The sequence below is a fragment of the Colletotrichum phormii genome, assembly GCF_030913505.1.
Source record: "Colletotrichum phormii strain CBS 102054 chromosome Unknown BDP81scaffold_22, whole genome shotgun sequence".
NCBI classification, from domain to species: Eukaryota; Fungi; Ascomycota; class Sordariomycetes; order Glomerellales; family Glomerellaceae; genus Colletotrichum; species Colletotrichum phormii.
In genome coordinates this window covers 73,458-101,276 of record NW_026851464.1, presented here as the reverse complement: position 1 = coordinate 101,276, position 27,819 = coordinate 73,458, and the positions used below count along the sequence as shown (strand labels likewise).

General features: G+C 50.4%; 8 protein-coding genes across 8 annotated transcripts; 3 read left to right on the top strand and 5 right to left on the bottom strand.

The window, feature by feature from the left end:
- Window positions 1-191: 191 nt before the first annotated feature.
- Window positions 192-2,101, top strand: BDP81DRAFT_453193 (uncharacterized protein; the record flags this gene model as incomplete). The annotated part of the gene is made up of 2 exons (XM_060592806.1): window positions 192-521; window positions 947-2,101. The coding sequence occupies 2 exons, from the start codon at window positions 192-194 to the stop codon at window positions 2,099-2,101; spliced, it is 1,485 nt and encodes a 494-aa protein (XP_060440838.1).
- A 629-nt stretch (window positions 2,102-2,730) lies between these two features.
- On the bottom strand, window positions 2,731-4,875 carry BDP81DRAFT_436582 (uncharacterized protein). Its single transcript, XM_060591146.1, has 4 exons — window positions 4,448-4,875; window positions 4,188-4,391; window positions 3,957-4,128; window positions 2,731-3,887 (listed from the first exon to the last, which is right to left on the bottom strand). Exons 1-4 carry the CDS (start codon window positions 4,759-4,761, stop codon window positions 2,808-2,810), a joined length of 1,770 nt encoding a protein of 589 aa, XP_060440837.1. The 5' UTR covers window positions 4,762-4,875; the 3' UTR covers window positions 2,731-2,807.
- A 9,104-nt stretch (window positions 4,876-13,979) lies between these two features.
- BDP81DRAFT_329205 (uncharacterized protein) lies at window positions 13,980-15,468 on the bottom strand (the record flags this gene model as incomplete). Its single annotated transcript, XM_060585290.1, has 2 exons — window positions 13,980-14,515; window positions 14,586-15,468. 2 exons carry the CDS (start codon window positions 15,466-15,468, stop codon window positions 13,980-13,982), a joined length of 1,419 nt encoding a protein of 472 aa, XP_060440836.1.
- A 568-nt stretch (window positions 15,469-16,036) lies between these two features.
- BDP81DRAFT_483967 (alcohol dehydrogenase GroES-like domain-containing protein) lies at window positions 16,037-17,387 on the bottom strand. Its single transcript, XM_060595090.1, has 2 exons — window positions 16,750-17,387; window positions 16,037-16,686 (listed from the first exon to the last, which is right to left on the bottom strand). The coding sequence occupies exons 1-2, from the start codon at window positions 17,307-17,309 to the stop codon at window positions 16,155-16,157; spliced, it is 1,092 nt and encodes a 363-aa protein (XP_060440835.1). The 5' UTR covers window positions 17,310-17,387; the 3' UTR covers window positions 16,037-16,154.
- A 481-nt stretch (window positions 17,388-17,868) lies between these two features.
- On the top strand, window positions 17,869-20,502 carry BDP81DRAFT_409575 (cytochrome P450). Its single transcript, XM_060589082.1, has 11 exons — window positions 17,869-18,367; window positions 18,426-18,598; window positions 18,678-18,753; window positions 18,802-18,848; window positions 18,910-19,317; window positions 19,370-19,411; window positions 19,468-19,559; window positions 19,610-19,701; window positions 19,754-19,855; window positions 19,920-20,040; window positions 20,109-20,502. Exons 1-11 carry the CDS (start codon window positions 18,064-18,066, stop codon window positions 20,299-20,301), a joined length of 1,650 nt encoding a protein of 549 aa, XP_060440834.1. The 5' UTR covers window positions 17,869-18,063; the 3' UTR covers window positions 20,302-20,502.
- A 271-nt stretch (window positions 20,503-20,773) lies between these two features.
- Window positions 20,774-22,411, bottom strand: BDP81DRAFT_329192 (cytochrome P450; the record flags this gene model as incomplete). Its single annotated transcript, XM_060585289.1, has 3 exons — window positions 20,774-21,680; window positions 21,740-22,165; window positions 22,233-22,411. The coding sequence occupies 3 exons, from the start codon at window positions 22,409-22,411 to the stop codon at window positions 20,774-20,776; spliced, it is 1,512 nt and encodes a 503-aa protein (XP_060440833.1).
- Window positions 22,412-23,704: 1,293 nt separating this feature from the next.
- Window positions 23,705-25,012, top strand: BDP81DRAFT_436569 (uncharacterized protein). Its single transcript, XM_060591145.1, has one exon. It carries the CDS (start codon window positions 23,739-23,741, stop codon window positions 24,966-24,968), a length of 1,230 nt encoding a protein of 409 aa, XP_060440832.1. The 5' UTR covers window positions 23,705-23,738; the 3' UTR covers window positions 24,969-25,012.
- Window positions 25,013-25,247: 235 nt separating this feature from the next.
- On the bottom strand, window positions 25,248-27,319 carry BDP81DRAFT_101390 (cytochrome P450). The gene is made up of 7 exons (XM_060581373.1): window positions 27,196-27,319; window positions 27,019-27,131; window positions 26,894-26,943; window positions 26,784-26,843; window positions 26,403-26,729; window positions 25,772-26,319; window positions 25,248-25,687 (listed from the first exon to the last, which is right to left on the bottom strand). The coding sequence occupies exons 1-7, from the start codon at window positions 27,262-27,264 to the stop codon at window positions 25,334-25,336; spliced, it is 1,521 nt and encodes a 506-aa protein (XP_060440831.1). The 5' UTR covers window positions 27,265-27,319; the 3' UTR covers window positions 25,248-25,333.
- Between the last annotated feature and the right edge of the window lie 500 nt (window positions 27,320-27,819).

Sequence of the window (27,819 nt, the reverse complement as noted above, 5' to 3'; positions counted from 1 at the left end):
TCTTTCTTCCTCACCCGCTCCGAATACCTTCAATCTCTACCTACCTCTTCTTACCTTACCCTTACCATATCATTGCTGATCGCATCTAACTCCTTGATCGATACAAGATTACAAGCTTCATTCACGCCAAGCCACGCCAAGAATCGAGAGATGACGCTCTAGTTGAATCAGCGATTCACCCCGCAGCCAATATGGCTTCCTACGCAGATCCACCGGTCCCGGACCGCTGGGACTCACACGACTTCGACGGCGATACTGATCGCTACCTATGCCTTTACGACGTGTCAGACGAATTTGACTTGGAAGCTTTGACGACTCCTGATCCTCGGGTCACGACCTCGGCCGATACGGGAGATGCCGTTGCTTTGGAGATGGGCAAACCTGACTTCACCCCAGTCGAATTCGAGAAGATGGATTCCCCTTTTGATGGAGGCAACTCCGACGATGGAGGATATCCACCACCACCACTGTTGACGTCAACAAGACGCCGACGCCCACATGAGCTGTCGTTACTTCGCAAGGTTAGTTAACGACTGAATACAAAAAGCACTTCTCTCTCAAGACGAGAAGCTAACACACAAACCTAGTCCCACCTTGCATCGATTTTTTTTGATGATTGCAATAGACGCAGAACTGCTTGTTGTTCCCTCAGTGTCTCGGAGGAATTGGCGAGAGCCCAGCTTTCGGGCCTTGCATTGATGGAGGATATTTGTCTTGTTGATTACCTTATCCCAGTCCCGGAGTCTCCAGACGATGCACTGATTGCACCCCTGGACACCCCGGAAACATGCCGACAGGTCTCCATTAGGAAGCCCGACGGCGTGATGCAGTCGTTGTTTGTTGCTGTCTAATATGGTGAAGATGGCGTTGGTTATTTGCACCGGTAAGCTCGCTGACGGCGCGTCCACGCTCTCTCTTGCGACTTGTCTCTAACGCTTACCCCTAGGTTGGCCAAGGACCTGAGTACGTCGTAAAACTTCTCGATCGGCCATCTGAACTTGATAGCGCCCGTCCACAAGAATTCACACAAACGCAACCATTCGTAAACCAACTAGCTCAGCAAATCGCCGAGTCAACCACCCTTTACCAAAACAACCCTTATTACCAGCAACCTACAACTCCTAACACGGCGTTTTACGACCTGTCTGCTGCAACGATCAACATTGGCAGACTTCCAAGCGAGAACACTACACACCACCCCGGGTTCCCCCCCTCAGTCGCAGTTATGGCGGTCACTACTACAGGCTGGCCCTACGGGGCCCAGCCGGTACGTGCTGCACCCGATGCAATGAACGACAACACGTATCAAAACTCGCCTTTCTCGGAGCTCTTTGAGACTCCGGACGAGGGCGACGATTGGGCAATGCTCATGCAGCAGGACATGCTCGCTACTGGCGACTACGACATGACCACCTTTGACCTTTCCACCACCATGGAAGCCACTTACCAAAACACCCACTCTCCCCAGGACATCTTCAACGACCCCACCGTCCAGTACGATGTCGCGCAGAGTCTAGGCCCCGACTTCTTCGACTTCAACGGCCCTCTGCCCGACCTCTCTACCTCAGGCTACCTTTCCGGTGACCAGATCTCCTCTTACATGGGCAGCACGAACACCTCCCCCTTCGAGCCTGTCCTCGACTTCTTCCCTGAAACCGACCCATACTCCATGTTCCCGGCAAGCACCGACGGCTCGCCCCTCGACACAACTACCTCCTCCCCCGGATCAGACAACGCAAGCGCTCCTTCCAGCTTCTCCCATCCTTACAGCTGCACTACCGATGGTTGCACAAAGACCTTCGCCAAGGAGGCCCAGCTGAAGCAGCACCAGCGTGTCCACCGCAAATCTCTCGTTTGCACCATCTGTCGCGCTGAGCGCCGTCACGAGCACAAGTTTGCTCAAGTGCGGGACCTCGAGCGGCACATGCAGGCGCGCCACAAGGACGTTGCGGAAAAGAACAACGTCCGCTCCGAGATCCGCCAGTGCCCGCACCAGGGGTGCGACCACGAGGGGAGGCGGGATAACGTGTCGAGGCACCATAAGAGTAAGCACGGTAAGGAACTCAAGTGGAAGAGAGGTGTTCCTCACGTGGTGGGTTGAGTTCTCTTCTCAACCGGGGTTGATGTTCTCATCCCCAAAAAATGCGACACGAGCGTTGTGAGTTCTTGGCGTTATCTATTCCCTTTTGCATTTTGTTTCCTATCTGTTCGGTTTGGGATCTCGGTAGTCTAGCATTGCATTTAGACAGAAATAAGTCCTTAAAACATAACTTGCTGGTGCCATCGCAAACGTGATGAAGAGGAGTGGATCCATGCGGAGAGAACTGCTCCCTTGGCAGTATCGCAGCTACGTGCACCGGCTGCTTAAAGACTGGGGCTGAACATGTCCGTACCAGTTATCCGAAATATCTCCACAAATCCCGACCGTCTCGACCGACTCCGGAGTTTTCGATGTCATTAGCAGTGCACAACAGAAGAGCCAATCTCACAGAACCGTTTGACTGGAAGACACTTACACGCGAAGAGCTTCCCCAATCACCAACGCTCGCTAAAGCGGAGGAGCATTCTGAGACGGGACAATGGGTAAGCCCGATTGGTCACAACTGTCGTGTCACCCCACTTGTATAGCTAAGACATATCTTCGGTAAGACCCCAATAAGAAATCATACCGGAAGATACAGAATGATCGCTGATTATGTGACTGATTTTTGACATAGGTCTTGGTCTGTTGTGCATTTGAAAATCTGAAGAATCCAATATCTATACTAGTAGGTAGGCAAGAGACCGCTGTTCTACAGTGAGTTTCTTCACCAAGAGAAATCGATGTTCTCTACTTCCGCCGCCTTTAAAACAGAGTCCAAAGTTGTCAACGGCTCAATCTCGAGAAAAACAGAGACGCTCTCCCCAGGAGGAGTTTCTGCAATGCATTCCCGGATAAATCGCGCAAGAATTCGCTTCAAAGACTCAAACCCTGCTTCTCTGCCATTATGGACCCTTTCCTGTACGGCAGTATTCCGGGCCTCCAATCGAAATAACAGGCATTTAAGCTCAGACCATTGGAACTGTGTTGGTAGTTTCGACAGCTCTTCTACGAGTTCGGCGAGCGTCTTACTCCGGAAGCTTCCTTCTGGCTCCCAAGTGCAACTTTGACGTGTTGGGTGACTAGTTACCACGCGATACACAAAGTCGACCTCTAATTGCCGCACTGGTGCATCCTTAGGTGGTTGATTGACAATTGTCGGCTGTTGAACGACGGCCTCTGCGCTCTTGACAATTTCTGGCAAAGCGGAGGGGTCGTCAATTTGCGGCGCAGCAGGGACTGTTGGGTGTGGTGCGAATGGTGTGTCAAGTGCCGCGTCAATTGGCTGCATCGGAGCTGAAGGTTCATTCGTGTGGCAGCTCTCCTCTGGCTGAGACTGATGCATCTCAGTTTCGGTTCTTAGTTGAATGACTGCTTTGTCGGCGTAAGCATTCGGGGAAATGTCTTCGTCCGTGACAGTCTCGACAGTGGCTTGAAGAGGATTGAGTCTCCCCTGAAGGCCCGGAGGCGAGACGTCATCAGCAACTGGCTGCGGTTCAGGAGCCACCGAGTCGTCATCGATCTCTGGGCTTGGGGCGCTGTTAAAGAATGCCAAGAGTTGCTCAGGTGTTGCGCTGTTCGCCGGTTGACGGATGATTCTTTTGCGGGGCGAGGTTCTGTGTGTTCTGAGATCGATTGGGGGTTTGTTGGCACGGGGTTTTTTTGTCGCCTTGATGTTTGTACCTGCAGATTTGGCCTTGTCAAGCCTCGGTCGCTTGGGTGGAGGACCCATGTCAGCGTAGGGTGCAAATTGACGATCGTCGTTTGGAGCGGCTGATGAAATGCTTTCCAAGGTGTGCTGGTTCTGCTAGGGTAATACGTGTTAGAGTAATTATTCGTTGCAAGTGAAACATGATGGGGAGCTGAGCTTGCTTACTGGGGTACATGTGTTCTGCACGTGTATTTCTGGACTTTCGGGGACGCGGTACGGATCGCTGCTGACCTCACGTTGATCCGGCCAGCTTTGTTGCGCCTCGCCCAAGTGAGGATCGATAACGCTTGGGTCGATGTGCTGGGGATGAATAGTAGACTCAGGAAACGTGGTTGAGCTATAGTATCTTATGTTAGGGACTAGATTCTGACACAAGGTCGGCATTCGATCACAAACCTTGAGCTACCAGGCATCCCCGCAACGCTGGAACCCTCATGCCCATCTTCGAAGATATCTACGTCGATTGGATCTTCGTGACTGAGGCCCCTTCCAGTCATTCTATCAACGCTGCTCGACTTCTCTTTGTTCTTCTTGTACTTGTCGTTCCGGTGCTGTTGGAGGTTCAGCCGCCAGAAAAGCTGCTGCATGATTCTCTTAATCCTGTAAGCCTCAAAGTCAGCTGTGAGCCTGGCATACGAGTTTCTGATGTGGCTTACCGTGTGCCATCAGTAGAATACTTGAGTTTGTTAGCTCGGCCTTGCGTATTGTCGTCTGGCCAGTACAGTTGCCCATTGCCATGACGCTCAAGATATGCTCGCGCCATCTCAGCAAGAGCGGTTCGATGCTCGCGAATTCTCCATTCGTGAATCGTACTGCCTTCCCAACCTTGGCTGGTCACAAAGTTCTTGCGGAAGACACGGACACTATCATAGAATCCCTGGCATCTCGGCAAATGAGGGTCGCCATAGTCGAGTTGCTCCCGCAGTTGAGTAATTGGGGGAATAGATGTTGGATTGATCGCATTTGCCATGATAGCGAGAGCTCACGTCTTTGAGGTTGAATACGATGGTGATGATACAAACATGAAAGCAAGAAGATATGATGGCGAGAAGGCTCAGAGAGAAGAGACGAGACACGCCGAGGGAACTCAAGAAAGGAGTACGGGCTGTCTTCGACTCTTGGTAAAAGTCAGAGACTTCAGCGCCGTACCCTCCATTATAATAACCCTGGATTCAGCTGGCATGGTTTACTGCACCTATCACACCGTGGAGTGGAGTTCCGGGGAGGTTGGAAAGTACACCGGTTGGTCCAACAGCTTGTGTTGGTTGTCCTAATTACCAACTTGGGACTCCAGGTTGCAGCATCATTTACCCCTGAGCGGCACAGCTGCTTCTTGTCTGAGGCCTCCTGCAAATGGGTTACCATGAGCTCCTGAAATGGAAATAATAGATTGTTATCAGAAGGCTTCATGGGCTTGTGCTCATCAAAGAGGTTCACAGCGAATTTGACAAGCGGTGAGGGGGAAACCCCCATTCTAAAGTCATGCCATAGCGCATAGGCTGTCTATGTGACTGTCAAATCACTATAAAAGGGAGGCATTCCCCATTCTCAAGGATGTCGTGCCGCGAAGCTCTGCACTCTTGTTGCTGTGGGTTCTTCTGATCCTTCCCTGGAATCGAGTACGGTTGCAAGGCATTGCTACAGAAACCACAAAAAAAGGAATCCCAGCGTCTCTCTTTGAGCGGCTTGGTATGTCTGGACTTGTACTTGCTTGCGATGGCGTGCCTTCGCAAACAATACTCTTCTTCATTGGACCAATAGTTGCAGGTGTACTCATTGAAGTTGCTCGCTACTATACCCGACCAAAACGAAATGGTAAGTGAGCACTGTGACATAATTTCGTTGGTTGGTGTTGATGCTCCATGATAACCAACCTTGTATCCAGTTGCTGACTCAGAGTGATCGGCAGAACCTTTCCAGGCGCGAGAGTTGACTGTCACCCCCATCCGGCCCCAGTCACGAGAGTTACCGGTTCCACCCCGGTCGTGGGAGTTAATCGAGACACCTACTAGAATCCGGGCGATCGAGCGGGAGCCTTCACACTTTGAAGATGATCGAGCTTTTTACACAGGTCCAAGTGGGAGACATGAGTGGCACGGGGATTTCGAGCTCAGACTCAACAAAGTTGTAACTATCAACTTGGTGCATCGTGAACACAGGCTAATTAAATGTCACTAGTGTTCAACTGTGGTAAGGCGTCAAAAGATGCAGGAATAACCATCAAGTCAGTCAACTTGTGCACAGTTCATTCTCCGAAGGTTGAGGCCCTGCATTGCAAGGCAGAATCGTCGGGTTTGTTCCGTCAATGAGTGTTTTGGGTGTGTCTCAAGAGATGATTGGTCCGCAGTCGGCATGGTATGCCACTTGACCTCATTCACGAATGAATGGGAACATAGAGTTAGAACGTTTTGGATGCTCGTATTGTTTTACTCGTCCATTGTATTATTAGTAGAGTTATGGGGCGCAAATGTCAGTAAAATATCGTGGTTTTCACATAAAGAGTATCTGTTTGATTGACTTGGAGTAACATCCTTGGGCCAACATTACAAAAACTTGGTGCCGGATGATCAGGAAACTGCCAACACATCAGTTCCCTGCTGGCCCCGTGCCACAAATTACAATTTGATCGACGAAACGCAGCAGAGTGGATGGAAGGCAACTGTTTGAAATGCCACTACGGAATTTTCATGGAGTAGCGTCGTTGATCAAAGTACTCTGTAGTCAAGGCAAATGAAATGTGCGGAGAAAGCTACCTTACATGAAGGATGAAGTATGTGTGTGTAGCAAGTAGGCGCAGTTGAGTGAGGATTCCCGTTGGATGCGTACGTGCAGCTGAAACTGCGAATGGTGAGGAACACAAACCGCCGCTACCCGCATAGTGCTGAAAAAACAATGACTTGTGCACGGGGTTTCCTGCGTTGCTACCAATTATCTTGAAATGATAACTTCCTAGGAAGTTATGGCTTTGAGGGGCCTGTTCAGTAAGTCGTGGGCGCAAACAACTATTTAGATGGCGGTACGCGATACATTTGGGTGAATGCGGATTGGTAAATCATATCGCAAGAAAAGAAGCTACAGGGAACCTGTCGTGATGGCTTCAACCATCTGTGGCCTCACTGCCCGTCACGTGACCTCGGTAACATAATCACTGAGGCCCACACTCGCTCGCATCACCTATTTTAGAGCGAGCCTTATACTTATTTTCTACTTTTAATAAATAATCGTTCTCTATGTTAAGTTTAATTAAAATAACATTTTATTTTCAATCAAAATATAATTAAAGGCCGTTTAAGAATTACTTAACTTAAATATAAATAGTTAATAAGAAATTATTTTTAAATTTATTTAAATTTATTAATAGTTATTACATTTTTATGAATAATTAACTAACGTACCTGCATAGCGAGTGGGCCAACATAGCGAGTGGGCCACTTTTCCTTCTTTCTACCTCTTTCACCTTTACACTAACATTCCTCCACGTACGAACATGCAATCTACCTCAATTGAACGTCGTATCATCCTTGCCATCCAGGCTATCGAAAAAGACCCAAAAATGTCTATACGAAAAGCAGCTTCTACCTTTGAGGTCCCTCGAACGTCAATCCAAAACCGACGCGCTGGACGCGTCGTACGAGGCGAGACGCGTCCAAATTCAATGAAGATGACTATATCTGAAGAGGAGGTGATTCTTGAATGCGTTATTGACCTAATTAATCGAGGTTTTCCCCCGCGACAAGAAGACGTACGAGATATGGCCGACCGACTCCTTTCTAAGCGCGACGCGACGCGTGTTGGACCCCGATGGGCAGAGAACTTCGTACGACGACAACCCCAATTGAAAATGCGATTTCGACGTCGAATCGACTATCAGAGGGCTTTAGCTGAAGATCCTACGATTATACAAGGCTGGTTTGCACTCGTGCGAAACACAATTACAAAGTATGGGATACACGATCACGATATCTACAATTTTGATGAGACTGGTTTCTTAATGGGAATGCTGTCGCACGCAAAGGTTGTTACGACATCTGACCGTAAGGGAAGGCCTCGTATGAAGCAGCCTGGCAATCGGGAATGGGTTTCTGTTATTCAGGGTGTATGCGCGGATGGCTGGGCGTTGCCTCCGTACATCATCGTGAAGGGCAAATATCACCTCCTCTCCTGGTACGCCAACGGCCAATTCCCAGCCACATGGCGCATCCATCCAAGCGAAAATGGATGGACGACAAATGAAATTGGCCTAGATTGGCTAAAGCACTTTGATCAGTGTACAAAGTCTCGTACGAAGAGTCATCATCGCCTCTTGATCCTAGATGGTCATAACAGCCATAAATCCACTGAGTTTGACGACTACTGCAAGGAACAAAACATTATCGCTCTTTGCATGCCTCCCCATTCATCGCACGAGCTTCAGCCTCTTGACGTTGGTTGTTTTAGCCCGTTAAAGCACTCGTACGGCAAGGAAATCGAGAAGATGATGCGGATGCAGATTTCGCATATTACAAAGGACGACTTCTTTCCTGCTTTTAAAGCAGCATTCTTTGCTTCAATGGGCGAAAACAACGTACGAGCTGGTTTTAGACAGGCAGGCCTTGTACCATTAGACCCAGAAGTAGTCATTTCTCGCCTGGATTTCAAGCCAAAGACGCCAACACCCTCAACCTCACGGCCAAGCAGCCAAGGCTCCTGGGACGCAAAGACACCAACTACAGCACTAGAGGGCGTACGAAGTGCTACATCCCTTAAAAAGAGGATCCAAGCACATCAGGGTAGCTCACCAACAGCAATGTACGAAGTAATTGACTTCCAGGCCAAAGGTATTAGCAAGTTAGCCCATAGGCTTGCTATTATTGAGGCTGAGAACTCTAAGCTTCGTACGGGGATAGAGGTATTAAGTAAGCGCCGAAGGGCAAAAAAGACCCGACTACGTCTTGGAGGGTCACTTAATACTGCTGAAGCAGAGGCACTACAAGGACAAAAGGGTGGTGTTGATGTTGGAGGGAAGAATAACCCTCAGAAGGAGGGTCGTACGGAAGGCGCTGAACCACGCGCGCGACGATGTGGCAATTGCGGAAAGACTGGACATAACGCACGAACCTGTGAAGTAGTTTGGGACAGTAATGAGGAAGAGGATGATGAGTAGTTTTAATTAATTTTGTACGTTGTAGCTAAATTAACTTACATAAAAGGTAGAAAGGTAGAGGAAAGTGGCCCACTCGCTATGTTGGCCCACTCGCTATGCAGGTACGTTAACTATATTAAAAAGTAAAATATTGTTTAAGATCTTATTTATAACAAAGTTCTTATAAACTACAAATAAAGATTTAGAAACTATATATAGTTAACTGTTACGAGCAGGACAAGGCAACCAACTATGGCACAAAGCAAAAGCTTCCATAATGATGACTCCGCATCATTTTCCCTTGTACTGCATTATATAGCTACGCCATGACGGGACCAGTTGTTTAGGCCGTAACACCACATCTCCCCTACAAGAGGCATGTCCCTATGCCGAGGACCAATCGGACAAATCGCGGGTATAAGCAGGGAAACTCCAGCAGACGTGCGGGGTAACCAGTCCTACACGTGCTGCCTACGGCCGGGACGCCCTTCATAGTGTGGGAGGCACAATCACACTATCGACGCAGCGTGCGGGAATTGAACCCACAACCCCTCTACGCAGGGTGGAGTCATCATTGTGTTACGAGCAGGTCAAGGCAACCAACTGTGGCACAAAGCAAAAGCTTCGATAATGATGACTCCGCATCATATTCCCTTGTTCTGCATTATATAGCTACGCCATGACGGGACCAATCGTTTAGGCCGTAACACCACCTGCTTTAGTAGTATGTTACGGCCAGCTAGTCGTAATGAGGTATGTTTGCAGAAGTTGAGGCTGCGGAACTGGTAACAGTAATAATCGAATGTAATAATCAGATGTAATAATCAGATGATTATTACACTGGGTCGAATCGGTCTCAAGTAGGGAAGGCTTCGGTGATCAATCGTAATCTTGTCAAAGAGGTTCTCAGGGAAGATAGCTGAAAGCGATCATAAGATCTGATACGAAGTTAATTGCTGAAGAAGCTATGGGAAGTCTGTCCTAGAGTCCAGCTCAAGTCCATCCTTATATACAATTCCTGATCCTGAACATGTCCTTTGTCCCTTGGGTCGTCTTGGATCATTCTGATCTAGAATGATCGTTTAGCCCCCAAGTCGTGTTGGATCATATTGATCCCAAATGATCCTTATCTTATCATCACGTGACTTGTATCATAGGTCTTCCGTTCCGTGAGAGGGTGCCTCGTGTCCCCTTGTCCTGTGCCTCACATTCAAGAGTCACGTAAGAAACCTCTCTGCAAAAGCATGCCAAGTAGTCAATGGACTACGGGGACTAGGGAACACTGTCTGGGGCGCGCCTGCGTACTTACTTCGTCGAGCGATCACCTCTTGTGTATTACCCACTCAGTACTATGCATCTGAAGCATGGTGGCCCGGCAAGAGCCGGATAAAGAATGGACGTACTATCTCAAACGGGGTTGGTAGTCTGCTACACCAACTGGACGCGACGCAAACCAAAGCCATTAGAGCGATGGTCCCCGTATACAGAACTACGCCTGTACCGATCCTATAGCGCGAGGCGGCTCTACCCCCAGCAGAGGTGATACTGGACGCGAAGCTCCACACAGCGTCCACCAGAATCCATCGTCTGGACGAGCGACACCCTCTCCGAACGAGACTCAGGGACAAATCAGGACCAGACTCACGGCTACGACGAATGGCAAGCCTCGTAAGCAAAAATACCGAATACATCGATCCGTTAGAACTCCCCCCTTGGGAGCAACTAGCGGACTGGCAGACAGCCCTCGCCAGGGTCGGCTACGAATCTAATAAGACCAAAGAAGAACAGGCCCTCTCCTTTGCAGGCAGGATGGCAACTTTCTCCAAGCGGGACATTGTTGTCTACACTGACGGGTCCCAGATGTCGGACGGCAGCAGCACCTCCGCCGGAGCAGGCTGGGTAGGGTACCAAGCTACACGGCAGATCTTCCGCGGATCCGAACCACTCGGCTCCCAAACTGAGGTGTATGACGCGGAGGCACATGCTGCGTATCACGGCCTGATGGAAGCCACCCGGGCTCCTACGGCTCGTATGGCAGATAACGTCCACATCTGCCTCGACAACCTCGCAGTCGCGGCTAGACTATACTCCCAGAGCACAGGAAGCAGCCAGGCTAGATTTAGGGCCTTCAATAGGCTCTCTTCCTCCTGGACTCGGAGACAAAGAGAGAGCTGGACAACCCCCGGCAGGGTTTATGTTTGGTGGTGCCCTGGGCACACGGGAGTACCAGGAAATGAAGAAGCGGATGCTCTAGCCAAGGAAGCCTGCAAACTAATCCCAAAATCACAACCACAGCCCTCATTAGCGCACCTAGAAAGGCAAGCTAAAGCAGCTGCCTTCCAAGCCTTTGCCAGAAAATGGCTGTCCCAATGCCCTCGGCAATATGCCGACCTCGAGATAATTCTTCACCCCAAGCCGCCCGAGCTCCGCCTCCCTCGGCACTTACTAGGAAGGCTATACGCAGCAAGATCCCATCATGGAGACTTTGCAGCATACCACGAGAGATTCGCTCATCAAGATGCGTTGCTCAACTGCAGCTGTGGGAAACCCAAGACACCAGTCCATTTCTACTTCTGCAAGCGTGGACGCAAGGCTACACCGCGCTACCTCCGCCAACGTATGGCCAAAGCAAGCATTGATTTCTTGTTAGGTTCTGCTAAGGGAGCCTCTCTTCTATGCGAATGGATAGAGGAGACCAATTTCTTTTCCGAAATTTGCCCGAGTCATTGAACAGGAACGTTAGGTGAAGACGGTAGCCTGTAACATAGTTTAGATTAGCATAGACGATGTCGGCATAGCGCCCAGCACGTCCTTTTGTTACCAGACGTTAAATACATCATCATCATCATCATCACCTTGTCCTGTGCACATATGGCGTATCGTAACCGCCGTAAGCCTGCGGGGTAGGCCCTGTTCTTGGTCATGCATGTTGGGTCGTAACAAGGCACTACAAGTAGAAAAGGGTGGTGTTAATGCTAGAGGAGACAATAATACTTAGAAGGAGGGTCGTATAGAAGGTACTAAACTATATGCGCAACGATATAGGAATTACGGAAAGCCTAGATATAACGTATGAACCTATAAAGTAGTTTGTAATAGTAATGAGGAAGACGTTGATATATAGTTTTAATTGATTTTGTACGTTATGGCTAAATTAACTTATATTATATAAAAGGTGGAAAGGTCTGAGAGAGTGCGTCGCTCGCTATGATGCGTCGTAGTAGTAGTAGTAGTAGTAGTAGTAGTGGTGTTTTACATCATCAGGGACAGGTGCCCAGCTATCTATGTAACTAAGCTCCGATCAACCAGAGCGCCCTTTGGGCATATGATGTGCCGTGCCGCCATTATAGCGTACGACAAGTCAGGCAGTCTATAATGTACACTTTTCTTCTCGTGCCTAGAGCAGTGGAGTTTAGTATCTAATCCCCAGGGTCCGTTCAGTTCCAAAAAGCACGCCAGCAGGGGGTCCCTGACTCGGCAGAAGCGAATGGGTCTCTAGCAGCCCTACGCCGTCCACAGACGGCGTTGCCGCAACAAGTAACCGGCCCTCGGAGGCATATTTGCCTACGCGAGCATTTTTCTGTTTTCTTATATTTTCTTATATAGAAGATAAAGGAGGAAGGAAGAGAGAGGGGTGTGGTAAGGCCGGGGCCTCAAGGCGTCGGTGGGTGTGTGAGAGAGTTGTGAGGCGCGGGATCTCGGGCTCGCTATCTTTGCAGAGAGTGAGCCTCATAGTAGCGCGTCACACGCTCGAACTTCTCAAAGGCACCCGGGTCTCTGACCAGGGCGTACCAATAGGCTTCGGCCAGGCCTATCGGGGGCGGTAGTGGTCCCGGATCGTCCACGGTCCCGGTAATCGGCCATAGCGCCGAGGTACGGCGGTTCTTCGTGCAATATACTGGATGGGTAGGCGATAATTTCCGCCCGCAGTTACATTTGAAGTCTCCGTCGTGCTGAAAGCGCCTGTGGTAGGCGTGGAAATGGCCATGGCCAGAACGAGCAGCGAGGAGGTGGTGCAAAAGAGGACGCCGTAGGTCCAATTCCGGAGGGCAACGGAGGGCAGCGTCAGTTTTCTTATAGCCTGGTTTGAGCTTTTGCTTCGAAGTATGCCACCATCGTGAATGGTAGCCACGGGCTCTGGCGCGGGCCATCTTCGCTATCCCAGCGTATGATGCTAGCGGTGGAGGGTCAGGCAGTAGGAGAGCGGCTCCTTCTTTAGCAAGCTTATCAGCTAATTCGTTTCCAGGGATCCCGGTATGTCCGGGCGACCAGTGGCATTTTATATCCCTTGCCCGCTGGGCGTCGAGTATCTCAAGCATAGCAGCCTGCGAGCTGGCGGGAGATCGTCCGAAACCCGAGATGAAGTTGAGAACGCCAGTATTATCGAGGCAAAGATGGATTGTAGTGGGGGAGGTGGCAGCTAGGTGCAGTGCTCGCCGTAGGCCCTGACGGGCCCCCTCGGCCTCGGCATCAAAGACTTCTGTGTATTCGCCGAGGCGGCCACGGCCTTCCGCGATGGCCTTGGGCCCACGGTATATCACATATCCGTAGCCCACAGCGCCTTCAAACAGCATGGACCCATCGGAGTAGATCACTAGGTCGGATCGCGGGAGCGCTTTTATCATCTGCAGAAATGCAGCAGCGGCTTCTTCTTTAGTGTCTCGCTGGGGTGCGGGGGGATTCGGGAGGACTAGAACCGGCCGAGGGCATGGGGGTAATAACGCGTAGGTTCGCTGGCGCTATGATGCGTCGCTCGCTATGCAAGTACGTTAGTTCTTTTATTCCGTAAAGTAGCGTCTATATTCCCTAGTTCTATACATATATAGTACGCCGTAGCCGTCGCGAGCCTGCGGGGCAGGCCCTGGTCTTGGTCATGTATATTGGGTCGTAACATTGTACCTATTCTCTACTTTTAATGGATAACCGTTCTCTATCACACATCTCGATGCCCACATTGTGACCATACGACAGAACCACTATTACTCATCATACTCCATTGCTCAGCCCAACTGGATGACTTTCTCTTAAACAATCACAGCAACACCCTGATAATACAAGAAACCCTCTCACAACTGGCCTACACCTCGGATCAATTCATCCCTGGTGTTTTCCATGATGCGACCCACCTGTTCCGCATCGTAAAACGTCTCATTATAGCACACACTAAAGGTGAGCTTACCCCGGAAAGTCCACAAATACATCTGGAAATCACCCGTCATCATGGTGGAGCTCACCCAAAAGTCGGAGATCTCCCAAGCGCCATACTGGCGTTGGAGATAATCGTCAACGACTCCCATGCTGGATAGCGACGGCGTACTGCTCGGAGGCACGCCGCCAGTTTCAAGAATCTGCCGAGACATGGCCATGTAAGGGGTCAGGTACCCAAAGTCATTATCGGCAAAAGCGAAAGGCGCCTTGTACTGCTTGTGCAAAGACTGACTGAGAACATCGAAGGTGTTGCCCTTGCTGAGATCCGCTGCCAGAGGCAGGGCGGTCTGGAGCGATCCGATCGAGTGCTTGTGTGGGACGAAAGAGGAGGGGAAATGGCGACGGAGATCAATGGTGGTGAACGAGAGGTAGGATTCACCGTCTTCACCACCTGCTGACTGCAGTTTCTGTAGATAGTGATGTCAGCATGAAGCGGCTATTACAATTGGGTATAAAAATGAAACTTGCCTGGGTTGTCAAAGCAAGCGCGGCGTGCCATGCCGAAGTGACGCTGACCCCCTTTTCCTTGCACGCACTGAGGATAGTTGAGGTTGTCTTCTCGTCCACCTCAAGATCTCTGTGGACTGGCCTTTGCGGGGTAGTTGTAAAGTCGACACCAGGTAGCCTGATCGGCTTTTCTTGCTGCAAAACCCGCTGAAAGATAGACTGCGCATCGGCAAAGTTCTTTTCCGAGGGCGAAGCTGAGATTCCCAACCAGTCATCATACGGCTTAGAAAGATTTGGTGCTCCGGATGTCTCATGTTGTGCCTGAGAGTTGTCGCCCGGTAGAGCTGCTAGTGTAGTAAACAGAGCGTGATACAGATGCAACATTCCTCGCCCGTCGATGAGAGTGTGAGGTGACTGGAGTAGAAGCTGGTTGGTATCTCGAATGTAATGAAGTGTGATGTGAAACTGGCTTTTGAACGCAGAGAAGAGTTCATCGGCGGTCGTTCCATCATGAACTCGGAAGCTCTTCTGTAGCCACTCGTCTGTAATAGCATTTTCGCGAACCACAATCTCCCGCAAAACTGGATCCACGATGGCGCCAACGCACGGGAAGTCCTTCGCTACAGCCTTCCAGGCTTTTCGGAGAGAGCCTTCCTTGTCGATGCTATCATCTTGGGCTTGGATTGTCACGCTGCAGCCGATCATCCAGTGGACAGGATAGCCTTCGGGAGACGCCAAACTCTGATAGAAAGACTCCATAGAGCCCAATTGACGACGCCAGACGCCATCTTTGTTGCTCCACGGGTAGTTTGTGCCGGAAGCTGGTATGGGCTGAACGGGCTTTTCCGATGCGCCGTTTGTGGAAGCTGGTTTGGTAGTCTCGGTGGTTCCTGTTGCCATCCTCGCGAATAGTTTGAAGTTCGGTCGTTCTGGAGGCGTGAAGTGAGGCAGTGACGAAAACAACAGTTTAAAGTGTATTAGGGATCTGGCTGCTAGATGACGATACTATTGCTGTTGCACATAAGGACACTGAGGGACAGGCATGTGAAGATGATGCAGTTGATTATATGATACGACGCGGCCTAGGCAACTCCGAAGGAGCTAGAAGCTAATACTTAGCCGTATCCAAATAAGCTTGTCATTGGTAGGAAACGCACCGAATGTGCATACCCGGACTGTAAAGGCACCGAATAGGGCTGAAGGAAGCCGAAGCTGACAGGTCTTGGCACCCCATCCTGAGGGGACTTATAATTGAATGCAAATTAAACCACAGAGAAGGATGATTTTCGGTATACGTCACGGAGAACCACGCATTGAAATTGGAAGAGACGCTTCGTGTCTTCATGTCACATGGGGGAATGAGAGCAGATACTGTGCGTGGTCTTGACGAATCTGCGGTGACGATTAAAATTGTCATCAAATTCAAGAGGGACCTTCCAAGAATCACGTCAGTAAACCAGATGTCGGATGTCGTGAAGGTTATTACCTGTGGCAAAGGCATAGAGTTGCCCGCACTCAGTGAACTAGTCTACTTTAGTTGTTGTGTGTTTACTACATGTATCATCTTTACAACTATGGGAATGCTTTCAGGCACTTCCCACTCTTACCACAAGCTTCTGCCCTCGAACCTGGCCTGAATTCAACATATCAAGACCTTGAATCACTCCTTGCCAACCGCCGGGCACTTCGCGGGCCGGGTGACATTTCAGACGTCCTTCATCCACCAAGGTCTGAACTTCGAGCGCCCACCTCGCTCCCAGATCAAATTTGGATTGGTCCGCATCGCGGTGGTACACTCCATCAAGCTTTACCTCACGGCCCATGACCACATATGCCATGGGCATGTCCATCTTGACTGCCTTTCTCGTCCTCCACTCATCGGGGGCATGTTCGAGGGATGCATACCTCGCGCCAGCACGACTCAGAGCGGTGAAGCAGCATTTTACCGATTCTGGCGTGGTGATGCAGTCGATAGCTGCTCGGATGGTACCCTTTGTCGCGTCGCGGATTGTCTCTCCGCATGTCGGCGACGAGTACGGTGTTGTAGAAGCTGCCCCATACTTCTTCACGAGAGCCGCGGAAGCCGGAGAGCAGGTTGCGATGGGGTCGTAGCCAGCACTGCAAAGCTATGTTAGACCAATTGCTTTAACCAGGGCTCGCAATGGTTCCAGTCGCACGTACCTCGATAGCAATTGGCAAGCCATGGTGCCAGTGGCTGTAGCACCACCATATACCAGAACAGGCACGCGAGTCCCGTCAGACCGTAATGGAGCAGGTTTTGACGGAGTGCCTGCTAAGAGAAGCGAGTCCTCCATAGCCAATGCTACAGTCGCCCATCCCACTCCTCCAAGCGCTGCGCCTTCGAGGTCACTCCATGAGTCTGGCACCCGCACAAGAAGACGCCTATCTTGGATGAGATACTCAGCAAACGCTCCAGAATCCGGGTTACCAGGATTTGAGCCGTGCATGGGGCCGCAAACCCGCATCCCTACGCACGTGCTGTCGACTTCAGGGCCAGCAGCGACAATGGTGCCCATGAAGTCACATCCCATGATGGCATTGGGTACCGGATGATAGTCTGGCATCTTGTAATCAGTCGGGTTCAGCGCGACAGCCGAAACCCTGACGACGACATCTTGGGGCTCTCTGATTTGCGGCATAGGCCGGTCTCGCGAGACCAACGGCGGGCCTCCGCCATTTGGCGATTGAGTAAGGGCTGTGATTGTCGTTCCTTTGGCCATTTTTGCGACTTTGTTGTTGAAGTTCACCACCTAATGGCATCCAAAAACCATTGTCCCCAGGTTGCCCTCTTTTATTGCGATGGTCTGGTGAGTGCACCGTGGAACCTTGTGTTCAGCCCTTCTATGCAGGGTCCTTGACAGGTTTCCATATATCGCCAAAGATGATGCGTCAGATATTCGAAGGATCGAGCCTGCATGCCATTCCTTGTTCGGATACAAGTAGGTAAGCCTCCGAATAACCCTCCGACCCCGGGCTCCGAACCGAAGTGGGTCCGGCGGACAGCCCAGTGCTTACAAGTTCCCGAAGCCGGGTCCGAATCCGCCTGTACTGTAGAACGACCCGAGAAGGATGTCAAGCTCCACTCCTCATACAGAACCAAACTCGGCTCAGCACATCCGGTAAGCGGGCTGAAGTTTCTGGAACCCTACGGTTGGAGGCTCGTAAGACGACATGGACAGTCCACATCAGGCGAGGGCCCTGCAAGATGTATCATGAAGGATTCCCAGACCATGCTGTTCTGGGCCCTCATGATCTTGGTCTGGACCAGGCTTCTAAGTCATCCCATTTGTGACGTTGTTAAGTCGCTGCGCGTTGCCCCCACATCCCACAAAGCCACGACTTCTGAACTGCCTCGAGTAGTCCAGCTGTTATATCTCACCTAACGGGCAGAATCTGAAGAAGTGCTGTTTGATTTTCAGTTTTCCAAGCCTTCGTTATTGTTACGACAGAGGAGAACCAGAAATCTAAGCAACCATGGCCTCTTCAATTCCCTCAGCGGGGTTGCCCACGACTTTGGCCAGCAACTTGACCGATTTTGCCGGCAACGTCGTCAGCGTCATCAGTCCATACATCCCGGATGCCATCAAGTCAAACCTGAACACTCTTGCATCCTCGAAGTTGACTCAAGAAATGGCCAAGAGCTGGAACTGGGCAGCGTATTCTTCTTTGCTGATCGCAAGCATCTATGTTTTCGATTGGGGAGCGAAGTCGCGTCGCGACAAGAGGCTTCGCGATTTCGGCTCCCCGCCCCCTTTGGTTCCCTTCAAGGCCCCTTTTGGTTGGTACTCACACATACCTACAGAGACGTTGCTCAATACTCACAACCTTTGCCACAGGAATTGACTTGGCTGTGTATTCTTTGTACCGGTTCTTCAAGTTCACCTTCTTCGAACTCGTCAACAGCTGGCTTGAGGCCGTGCCTGGCCGTACAGTTGAGATGCGCATGTTTGGCACAGGTCTCATCTTCACCGATGAGCCTGCCAACATCAAGGCGATCATGTCCACAGAGGTGCGGTTAGCGTTACGTTCAAGCCAGAATCTCATTGAAGGTTTCTGATTTATGAACGACAACTAATGTCGTGAGATAGTGGTCCAGCTTCGGAAGAGGCGAAGTCACAAAGCGTATCTGGGGAGACATGCTGGGAGAAACGCAGATCTTCGTTGGTGAGTTTTCCACAAGCTTATCAAGATTTTCTTACTGATGTGCAACAGTGGATGGAGAAGACTGGCACAACAGCAAAGAGCGCATCAAAGGCCATGCAAGTACTTCAATCATGCTGGCATATCAAGTATCTATTACTGACAAAGTAAATCTCATAGGTCATGAAGATGCGCTCGGACGATCTTGAGATCACTGAGAAGCACGCCTTGCAACTCTTCAAGCGCTTCAACGTGGGAAAGCCAATCGAGGTCTACGATGTAGCCGACCGTTACCAGCTCGATGTCGTCTCAGAGGTGTTTTTCGGCGAGTCTGCTGAGTCCCTCACTGGACACCATCCTTTCAGGGACCCCATGGAGACTCTCCACCCTATCAACACGGCGCGCATGTTATTCGGAAAGAACGCCTACTATGTCAAGGACAAGTACCTGGCTCCCAAGGCTCTTAGGGAATTGAACGGCTACACCTCGGGCATTGTCGACCGCGCGTATGCGAGAGACTTGTTAAAGAAGTCACCCGAAGATTACAACATGTTGGACGATCTTGTGAGCCAGAAGAAGAGTGTCAAGGTAAGCCAGCATCACTGAGAGGCGAAACGGATCATTCTGACCGAAGCTACAGGATATCAAAGACTCCATGATGACCATCATGCTTGGCGGAAAGGTATGTCAGGCCAGTGAGACACTGTGAAACCCCCGGGTTCTGACCAATTATTCCAGGACCCCTCGGCAATCCTCATTGCATGGGCTATCTTCCTGATGGGAAAGTATCCCAACGTCATGAAAAAGATGCAGGCCGAGGTTGATCGAGTGTAAGTATCCTGTTCCCCATCGACAGCGAGGTATACTTATGCTTTGTCAGATCCGGCGACAAGCCACCTTCAGCATCTGACCTTAAAGAGATGAAGTACATCCGGCATGTCATCAATGAGACTTTCCGATTGTATCACCCTCGTAAGTAGCAGGCAATGGAACCATTGAGAGCCTAGCAGCTAATCATAGATAGTTGGTATGAATGTCAGAATGGCTCTGAAAGACGCCACATTGCCGATCGGAGGAGGAAAGAGCGGCAGAGACCCTGTTGCAGTTCCCAAGGATACAACCATCAGTAAGTGGCACTGCGGAAACAACATGACTACTTCGGCGAAACTGCTGCTAACAGATCATCAAAGTTTACTCTCTGGGCGGTCTACAACGCCGGAAAGACATCTACGGTGAGGATGCGCTCGAGTTCCGACCCGAGCGCTGGGAAGGAGCCAACATCAATCGCTGGCACTTCATTCCATACAACCAGTAAGTCCTCCAAACCCCTTGGAATGACGAATTGAGAACACGAGGAAGCTAACCTTAACGCCTCCCAGTGGTCCTCGCCACTGCCTCGGTCAGAAGTTTGGACAGCAGCAGATGGAGTACGTCCTGGCAAGAATTTGCCAGGAATACCAGGAGATCCGGATTCCCCCGGGACAGCCCGAACAGCAGATTCGCATTGAACTGAACTTGAAGATGGCGCACCCATGTATGTGTGAGTTTGTCAAGAAGGGCAAAGGCAACTAGAACATTTCGCTATATTGGGCCCGTTCGGATAGACTATTTAGATCGCGGTCTATCACTGAAAAAAGTTCGATGCTCATGAGTGGACAAGTACAATCCAGTCAGGCATGTTACAGTTGTTCCAAATAGCCCGTAGAAATATTAGGTGACATGCAAAAACCTGCAAAATGTTAGACAGGAATCTCAGGGGAGACCTACTTAAACCCCCGGATCGCTCTTGCTCAGAACAAGCGTGAGAAATTTGTTCCAACAGACTTCATTTATAGGTTCTTGGTAATGCGCTTGATAGAAGATTGCCTTTTTCATCTCATTTCTGCGAGTTCTCTCTTCCTCATTCCTACCGAGGTATGTTGGGGCGTTGGGTATTATTATTTAAGGATTGCAAAAGTACATTTATATAGTGCTGGCTGCCAACATTGTCGTTTCTATAGATAAGGCAATAAAATATTCCAATCCTCAATGGACGGCGTTCCAACTATCCGGAGGCGAGAGGAACACGGCTTCGACTTTCACCCATCTTGACAGTCCAATTGCCAGCCCACCCTTCCCTGACACTTACACTCATGTCAACATCCTTCGTGGGAGGCGATAGCGTGGCAAGGTCTGCGTGATTCAATGCTGGGTTCTTATCCCAAATCCCACTCGTAGGCGATATATCGGCCCTCATGGCAAGCAGGGCAGCTATGATGAGAATCTCAGTTGCGGCAAATTGTCTCGCCGGGCAGAGATACGGCGCAGCACCCCACGGGACAAAGCCGCTGGCGGTAGATACATCTCGCTCGCCTCCTTTCTTGGGGATAAACCGATAGGGGTCGAACTGCAAAGCTGTCGGACCCCAGATGCCTGTTTCACTGTGAATGACATTTCCGGGAACCTGGAGGTAATTGCCTTCTTTCAAGAGATACTTGTCATCCAGAAGCGTGTCCGTCAAGACCTTGCGGAAACTGGGATTGACGTGACGAGTTCTCTGCGTCTCTTGGAACACCGAGAGGAGGAGCGAACACTGAGACTTGAGTGCAGCGACGTCAAGTACGAATTCTCCGTCTTCCAGATTGGCAACTGCATGTTTTGTGAGTTCTCCTCTCACCTCTTCGAGAATTTCGGGACGGGAGAAGAGTTCCCACAAGGTCCAGTACAGAGTCGGTGCTGAGTTGCTGAAGGAGGCAATGGTAAAGATGGCGGCCTGCTTGGCCTTGTCCGTACTAGATATGCCAGCCTCTCCTAGAACACGTTGGTGCTCCTTCATCAAGTGCGAGCTTTCTTTGGGCAGCTTTCTGCAGTACTTGATATATGACTGAAAAACCTTCTCTCGTGCCGCATATCCCTTCTTTGTAACATCAAGCCAGCCGACCAAATGAGCAGTAAGATATGTCATCCATTTCCTGTGCATCCTAGTTAGCGTGGCGATGCAGTTGAAATCCCGAGAGAAACTGGGGCTTACCAGTAGGAATTCTCGATTTCTTGGTCGAGAAAAGGGTGCTTCTCTCCATAGACAGCACAACTTGTTGCTTGGACAACAGCATGTCTAGCCCAAGACAACAATGGCACCTTATCCCTGGATGAAAGCAAATCATCGATGTCGACCAAAACTCTTTTGCCCATTCTCAAACTCAGTTCGTCAAGATGGCTACCTGGGGCCAAGCTCATCTTCACGGACTGGCTCAAGTCATCGGGCAGGCTGCCTCCAAAGATCTCATAGGCCGCATCTGAAGCATCGCCGTACTTTCGTGCAACGAGCTGGAGAAAAGGTCGGAACGACAGAGCCCTTGATTGTTTCTGGATGAAGGGTAAAAGCCGGCTGGAAGCGCTGATGTACACCTTGAAATTAAAACATCCAAGGGTGTAGATCTCGGCTTCGGTAGAATTGCTGGCGGAGATTCGGGTTATCAGATGCTATTTGAATTTGCGACACAACTCAAAGTTAATTAACGCACCTCGTCTTTCTGTAGTAGGTTGGCCCTTGGCTCATCAGTCCTAGGACATGTCCGATTAGGGGGAACCTCGAACGTATCCGAATCGGCTCATTGGGATCGTCTCCAGCATTGTACAAGAAATCTGCAGCATAGGCCAGCAGAACCAAGCCAGTGAGTCCATACAGAATTTCGCGAAGCATTGTGCTAGTATGAATGGCAAAGACTCTTCTCTGGGCTCAGGAGGCTCGTGGCTTTGTGCCGTTGGAAAACCCTTGTGGGTGTCTTTAGGTCCGACAGTTGTCGGATCTAACCGTGACGACTGCTTAAATATGTGGGTGCATACGTAGCCATTTGGAGAGTTCCTTGTATTCTAGATTGTATGAAAGAACGAAACCTATACCAAGTGTGGATCGAAGGATGCCAAGCCCCACGTTCATCCGGGGTTCAGAATCCTCCACTGGTGGGAGATCGTCTGATTCAAACACGCCCTCTCGGTGCCTTTGTGTAAAGTGGCCGAACCACTGCTTACCCGTATGTCCGTTTCAGGTCAAGAATACGCTGACTGTGTCCGGGGTATTGCTGACTGCATGGAACGGGCTACTTTTTGGGGCTGAGCGCTTGCTATGAATCAATGATGCACGAGTGAGGTAGTCGACCAAAGACTTTATGTGGCTCTGTGGATGCACGGCATCACAACCAGTACACGCGGCCCGTACCACTCCCCGCATACCAATCCTCAGCGGGCCTGTCCGGGACGCTAACCATTTATTCACTTTGCGAAAAATACAAGGAATTGGACAGATCTGGCCATGGCCCCCCGGCTGCTGGGCCTTACCAGGCAAAGCACTGCTCCGGTAGGGGGAACTTCCCGCAATGAACACCTTCGCCGGCTGGATGGTATTAGCGCCAAGACTAAGCAACGGAGTCTCGAGGAAACCCACATCAGATGCGACCCGTTGCCAAGGACAGCCCTCACTGCATCTTCCAAGCAAGCAGTTGCCTAGAGCTTTATTCGGTGAGATTGGAAAGAGAGGGGGTTTTTCACGGATGATAAGCCGTTATTGTCTTGGTGTAATTGGACATGCTACGCGAGTGGCGGGAGACCTAGGGACACTAGTCAGTTGTCGATGGAACCCCACGAATAACTCATTCCTACAACCAGGATCTTGGTCACTTTCCCAAGCTGTCGTGGCTGTCAAATTTGAGACATTTTCAGAGTTTCAACTTGCATGAGCCAGAGCCCTCGACGCCCGAGTAGTCTACCGAGAAGCATGAAAGTGGGCTGAAAAGCGAAGAACATACGTTTGAACGGATTAGGAAAGCGTAGGATTCAGTGGTTGTGCACTAGAATGTTACATTCGTTCGTCTGAAAGTTGTTCAAAACACAACTAAGAGATTCTTTGAGGCTCCGAACGTCTTGGCTCCAGCCCCGAACGACTTCAAATACACCGAAAGAGACTGATACGCGGAGCGACAAACCCTTGATCATTTCGCACGGACGATTAATCGGAACAACTTCCCGGCACTATGAACAATCAGACAGCAAAGAGATATGCTTGCGACCGGTGCCGGGAGCAGAAGCTTAAATGTCCCCGAAGCCAACCGGATAGTGGCACCTGCGAGCGCTGTCTCCGTCTAGGTGCGATGTGTGTCACGAGCATCGGCCGGCCACTGGGACGGCCTCCAATACACGCGAACCACCGTGGCCAGGTAGAGGACAGTCGATCGTTGTACGGTGCCAGGAATGGTCGTCCCTCGACGCATCGTGGTGTGCGTGTCACGATGGGTACGGATCCTGCGACGACAGCACAGAGCCAACCGCCACATCCAGGCCCCTCCCAGTTCTTTACCAGCAACAGGGCACTGGATCACGTTGCTACCGCCTCGGCCATGTGGTTAGATGCGTCGAACTTCCCGACTGCGATGTCAACGTCCGACGAGCCCGCCATCCCCTCGCCAAGAACACACTCACACGTCTTCTCCGACTTAAGCGTCCCCGATCTCGACTTTGGAGACTTGAACGAAATGGCCGAACACTTGAACAGGGATATCCACGAGCCAATGACGGATACCGAAGACAAGCTTTCCGGTCGAAGTGGGATCGCCACGCCTAGCACATCGAACGCCGGCGAGACGGGGGTCCATGTGGTAGGACTCCTTGGCAGCATTTCTCATCAATTGGCGGAGCTCAAAGACCAACCATGGGAATATTGGAATCCTCATCTCGCAAAAGATGCCTTTCAACATGGGAAAGATACAGAGTCACCAGCAGGACGAGACCTTGACATTTGGAATCGTGTTCTAAACGTAACGATGCGATTCGCAACTATTCTTGAGACAGTGACCCCAGTACCACCGCCGGCACTCTCTTTCACCTTAATGCTTCTGTCAACGTACGTTCAGCTTGGTGAACTCTTTGAGATTGTGTTCAATCGCATGAGCAGGTGTCTGCGCGAAGGGTCTGGATCGGGTTCATCGGCCGCGGGTTCGGCTCAGCTATTAGCGCAGCCGACAAGCATACAGCTCATGATGATGACTCAAGTCTTCGAGTACCAGATGCATACGGTGGAGCGGCTGATGGGTCTTCCTGCAGAGTTTCGAATCTGGGACCAACGAGATTGTGCGAACGAGGGTGAGGTCGGGATTCTTGGTCGCATGGAGACTTCTGAAATTGTTCGGGGCGTTATGAGACAAACGAGTGAGACTTTCCAGACCATTAGACAGGCTAGCAACCGGATTAGAGGCTCTAGCACGTAGACAATAAGGGCGATGGCGTGTATTAGAATATGACGACTTCGAAATCATAGTTACTTTGTTGTTATAATCACTGCACGGACCCTCTGATTGAAGCCATCGCAAATCCGTGAAAGCAGTAGAAGCGTAGGTCTCTCATACATACAAGTCTCCATAGAAACAGGGGCACTTCTGGATAGGAGCAACAGCCCTCATTACGAGGCATCACCGCGTTCATCGTGCGGGTTCTACTTCTAAGCATTTTCCAACTGATTCAACATAAGTACCGAGAAACATAGAGTAACGGAGTGCATGTTTCGAAGCTAAAGCTAAACTAGTAGTTACATACATGAATTGGATGTCTGCGTAAGACTTGGTAACGTCTCTGATCACACCTTTCTCTCGAATGGAGTGATGCGAACGTGCACCTTTGGCTTTTGCCATACTATGTAAAGCCGCAGATCCCGGTCCCAATCCATCTCACTCTTGTTCAAGAGTTCCCACTTGAATTTCCAGCAAAGCTTCGCAAACATGATGCGAAGCACCAAATAGGCCATAGCCTGGCCGAGGCAGTTGCGAGATCCGGCACTAAAGGGCCTAAAAGCAGCTCGGTCATCGTCATCAAAGGCATGGTCATACTCTGCGTGGTCTTTGGGGAGCCATCGCTGAGGCTTGAATTCGTACGGCTTGCTGAAGTACTTCTCTGAGTGCGTTGTGGCATATGCGCAAGACGAAACGACGACCTGACTATGCGATTAGTTTGATATCTCCACAAGAAGAGCGAGAAGACAATGATGGGTAGCTGGAGAGTAGACTGCACAACTTACACCTTTCGCCACGTAGTTCCCATCAACGATATGGCCAGGACTGATTCTTGGGAGTCCGTAGGGGACATTCGTGTGAAGTCGAATGACCTCCTCAATAGTCGCATTCAGCCAAGGCAGATCCTGAAGTTTATCCTCCGTGATGTCTTCATATGACTTGAAGGTTGCCCTCAATTCCGTCTGCAGCTTGTTCATGATTTTGTCGTTCGTTGTCAAGAAACACATGCCGGCCGTCAAAACGCTCGAGGATTCATAATGATCAAGAATTAGATGGCCGGCTTGAGACACGAGGAAGCCATCTGGCGGGAGCGCCTCCTCGTTCTTCAGAAACTGTGTCATGTAGTCCAGGTCCTTACGGTCGTGACGCTCCTCGACACGGGTTCGAATGAGCTTCTTGCTCGTCGAGTGAGCTCTGAAGTAGCTGAACGCAACCTTTGGCGGCAAGAATACATATGAGAGCGGGTAGAGCAGGGGGAAGCGGCGCATGACGTTGCGGAATGTGGCCCAGTGACCGATGCGCAGCAGTGACTCTAAGATAGGGTGGTTTTGGCCTATTCGGCGTCCATGTTAGCCGTCATTTCATAGCAAACGACTCGAAAGACTTCTTAAGTACAACAGATGCGGTATAACGTACCGGATTGAATGTTTCTGAAATTGTGGCCGAGAGTGATCGAGCCACCAAGATCGCAGGTGGCTCTCTCAAACCATGGAGCAATATCGACCCCATCTTCAGTGGCAGGTGAGTTCTTAAGCACCTCCACAAACTCGTCTACGTCAGCATGAATGATGGGTTCATACTGCTTCAATGAACGGGGACTGAATGCAGGGGCCAGCTGCTTGCGGGCAGCTCGATGCTTGTCAATGTCTCTCTCCGAAGCCAAGCCTTCATACTTGTCTCCAGTGTCAAGCATGTCCGACTTGACGAAGCCTGGTCGTCCATTGATGCTGCTGGTGTAGATATCTTGAACTTTGCATTAGAAAACTCAGCATCAACATGTGTTTCCTGAAGACGTACCTGTGTAAGCTTTCGGAGTAATGAAGACCAGCTCGTTGGGAGCAATTCTAACAACATCGCCTACTCATGTCAGGAGGCCAATTCGTCACTAGGAAGTGAATTCGGCTAACCGTATTCTTTGAAGGCCCGTTGCATCGCCCATGGGTAGCGGCCGGATAGCCTAAGGAGCGCAGGATCAGTCTTAGCGCTTTCCTTCAATGCATTCTGTCCATTTAAGGTAGTCTCATCAACTTACCATTGGTATCCATACCAGACGTTGGAAACTGCAGCAATCTTGGGTCCAGGATATTTGGCCAGAGGATGAAACCAAAACAAGTAGATGGTTCGAATCACGCTATAGGCAATGATCTAGGCACTGTTAGACACTCTACAATTTGTTCATCTCTTCAATTAGATACGAGGGGTCACTTACGCAACCAACAGCAATCGTGGCGTTGTCTCGAGTTGCCCAACACGTACCAGAAAACTCGAGATTCAGCATGTTGGCGGCAGTAAGATTGATGCCCCAAATTGAAATTTCAGCCCAGCAAACTAATTTCAAATTTGACAGAATGCTGCTACTACATGTAAGACCTCATGTTATCATCACGGGCTGGAAAGGAATAAAGCCCTAGACAGAACAATCGCGCGGTCATCAAACATACATACCAGGCTACAGCGTGCACGCACGGTGACAGATAGCGATAATCCGGCCTCTGCCGCCACATCTGCAGGCAAAGTCACCGACTCGGTGATCGGATTCTTTCACACAGATTTACACACTACTCTCCTCATCATCCAAAAGCGTAAGGTAAGGCAGTCGACTGGACCCTGACCGAAGGATTGCTTCTGAAGAATGACGCTGGCCAATCGGCTTACCCCCATAATGTACTCGTAAGTTCCTAGTCAGGCCGTTCGGAGGGCTTTCTCACACCTTCGGAGGCATAAGACGTGATCCTGCCGAGTCCACTTGCTCCCGGCGTGGGGGTGTAAGTAAGCCCGGCCCTGGCCGCGGATTCGGAGTCCACTAAGACAGAGCTGCAGGGACCAGTTTGCA

Bases quoted from the DNA above. Each gene is read 5' to 3' on its own strand.
- BDP81DRAFT_436582 (XM_060591146.1), bottom strand. From the start codon at position 4,761: ATGGCAAATGCGATCAATCCAACATCTATTCCCCCAATTACTCAACTG. The intron at 4,392-4,447 runs GTAAGCCACATC...TGAGGCTTACAG, and splicing joins TATTCTACTGATGGCACACG to GATTAAGAGAATCATGCAGC. The intron at 3,888-3,956 runs GTAAGCAAGCTC...GTATTACCCTAG, and splicing joins TGCAGAACACATGTACCCCA to CAGAACCAGCACACCTTGGA.
- BDP81DRAFT_483967 (XM_060595090.1), bottom strand. From the start codon at position 17,309: ATGGCCAAAGGAACGACAATCACAGCCCTTACTCAATCGCCAAATGGC. The intron at 16,687-16,749 runs GTACGTGCGACT...ATAGCTTTGCAG, and splicing joins GCTTGCCAATTGCTATCGAG to TGCTGGCTACGACCCCATCG.
- BDP81DRAFT_409575 (XM_060589082.1), top strand. From the start codon at position 18,064: ATGGCCTCTTCAATTCCCTCAGCGGGGTTGCCCACGACTTTGGCCAGC. The intron at 19,318-19,369 runs GTAAGCCAGCAT...CCGAAGCTACAG, and splicing joins GCCAGAAGAAGAGTGTCAAG to GATATCAAAGACTCCATGAT. The intron at 19,856-19,919 runs GTAAGTGGCACT...AGATCATCAAAG, and splicing joins TCCCAAGGATACAACCATCA to TTTACTCTCTGGGCGGTCTA.
- BDP81DRAFT_436569 (XM_060591145.1), top strand. From the start codon at position 23,739: ATGAACAATCAGACAGCAAAGAGATATGCTTGCGACCGGTGCCGGGAG.
- BDP81DRAFT_101390 (XM_060581373.1), bottom strand. From the start codon at position 27,264: ATGCTGAATCTCGAGTTTTCTGGTACGTGTTGGGCAACTCGAGACAAC. The intron at 26,844-26,893 runs GTTAGCCGAATT...TGACATGAGTAG, and splicing joins ACGGGCCTTCAAAGAATACG to GCGATGTTGTTAGAATTGCT. The intron at 26,320-26,402 runs GTACGTTATACC...GACGCCGAATAG, and splicing joins TTTCAGAAACATTCAATCCG to GCCAAAACCACCCTATCTTA.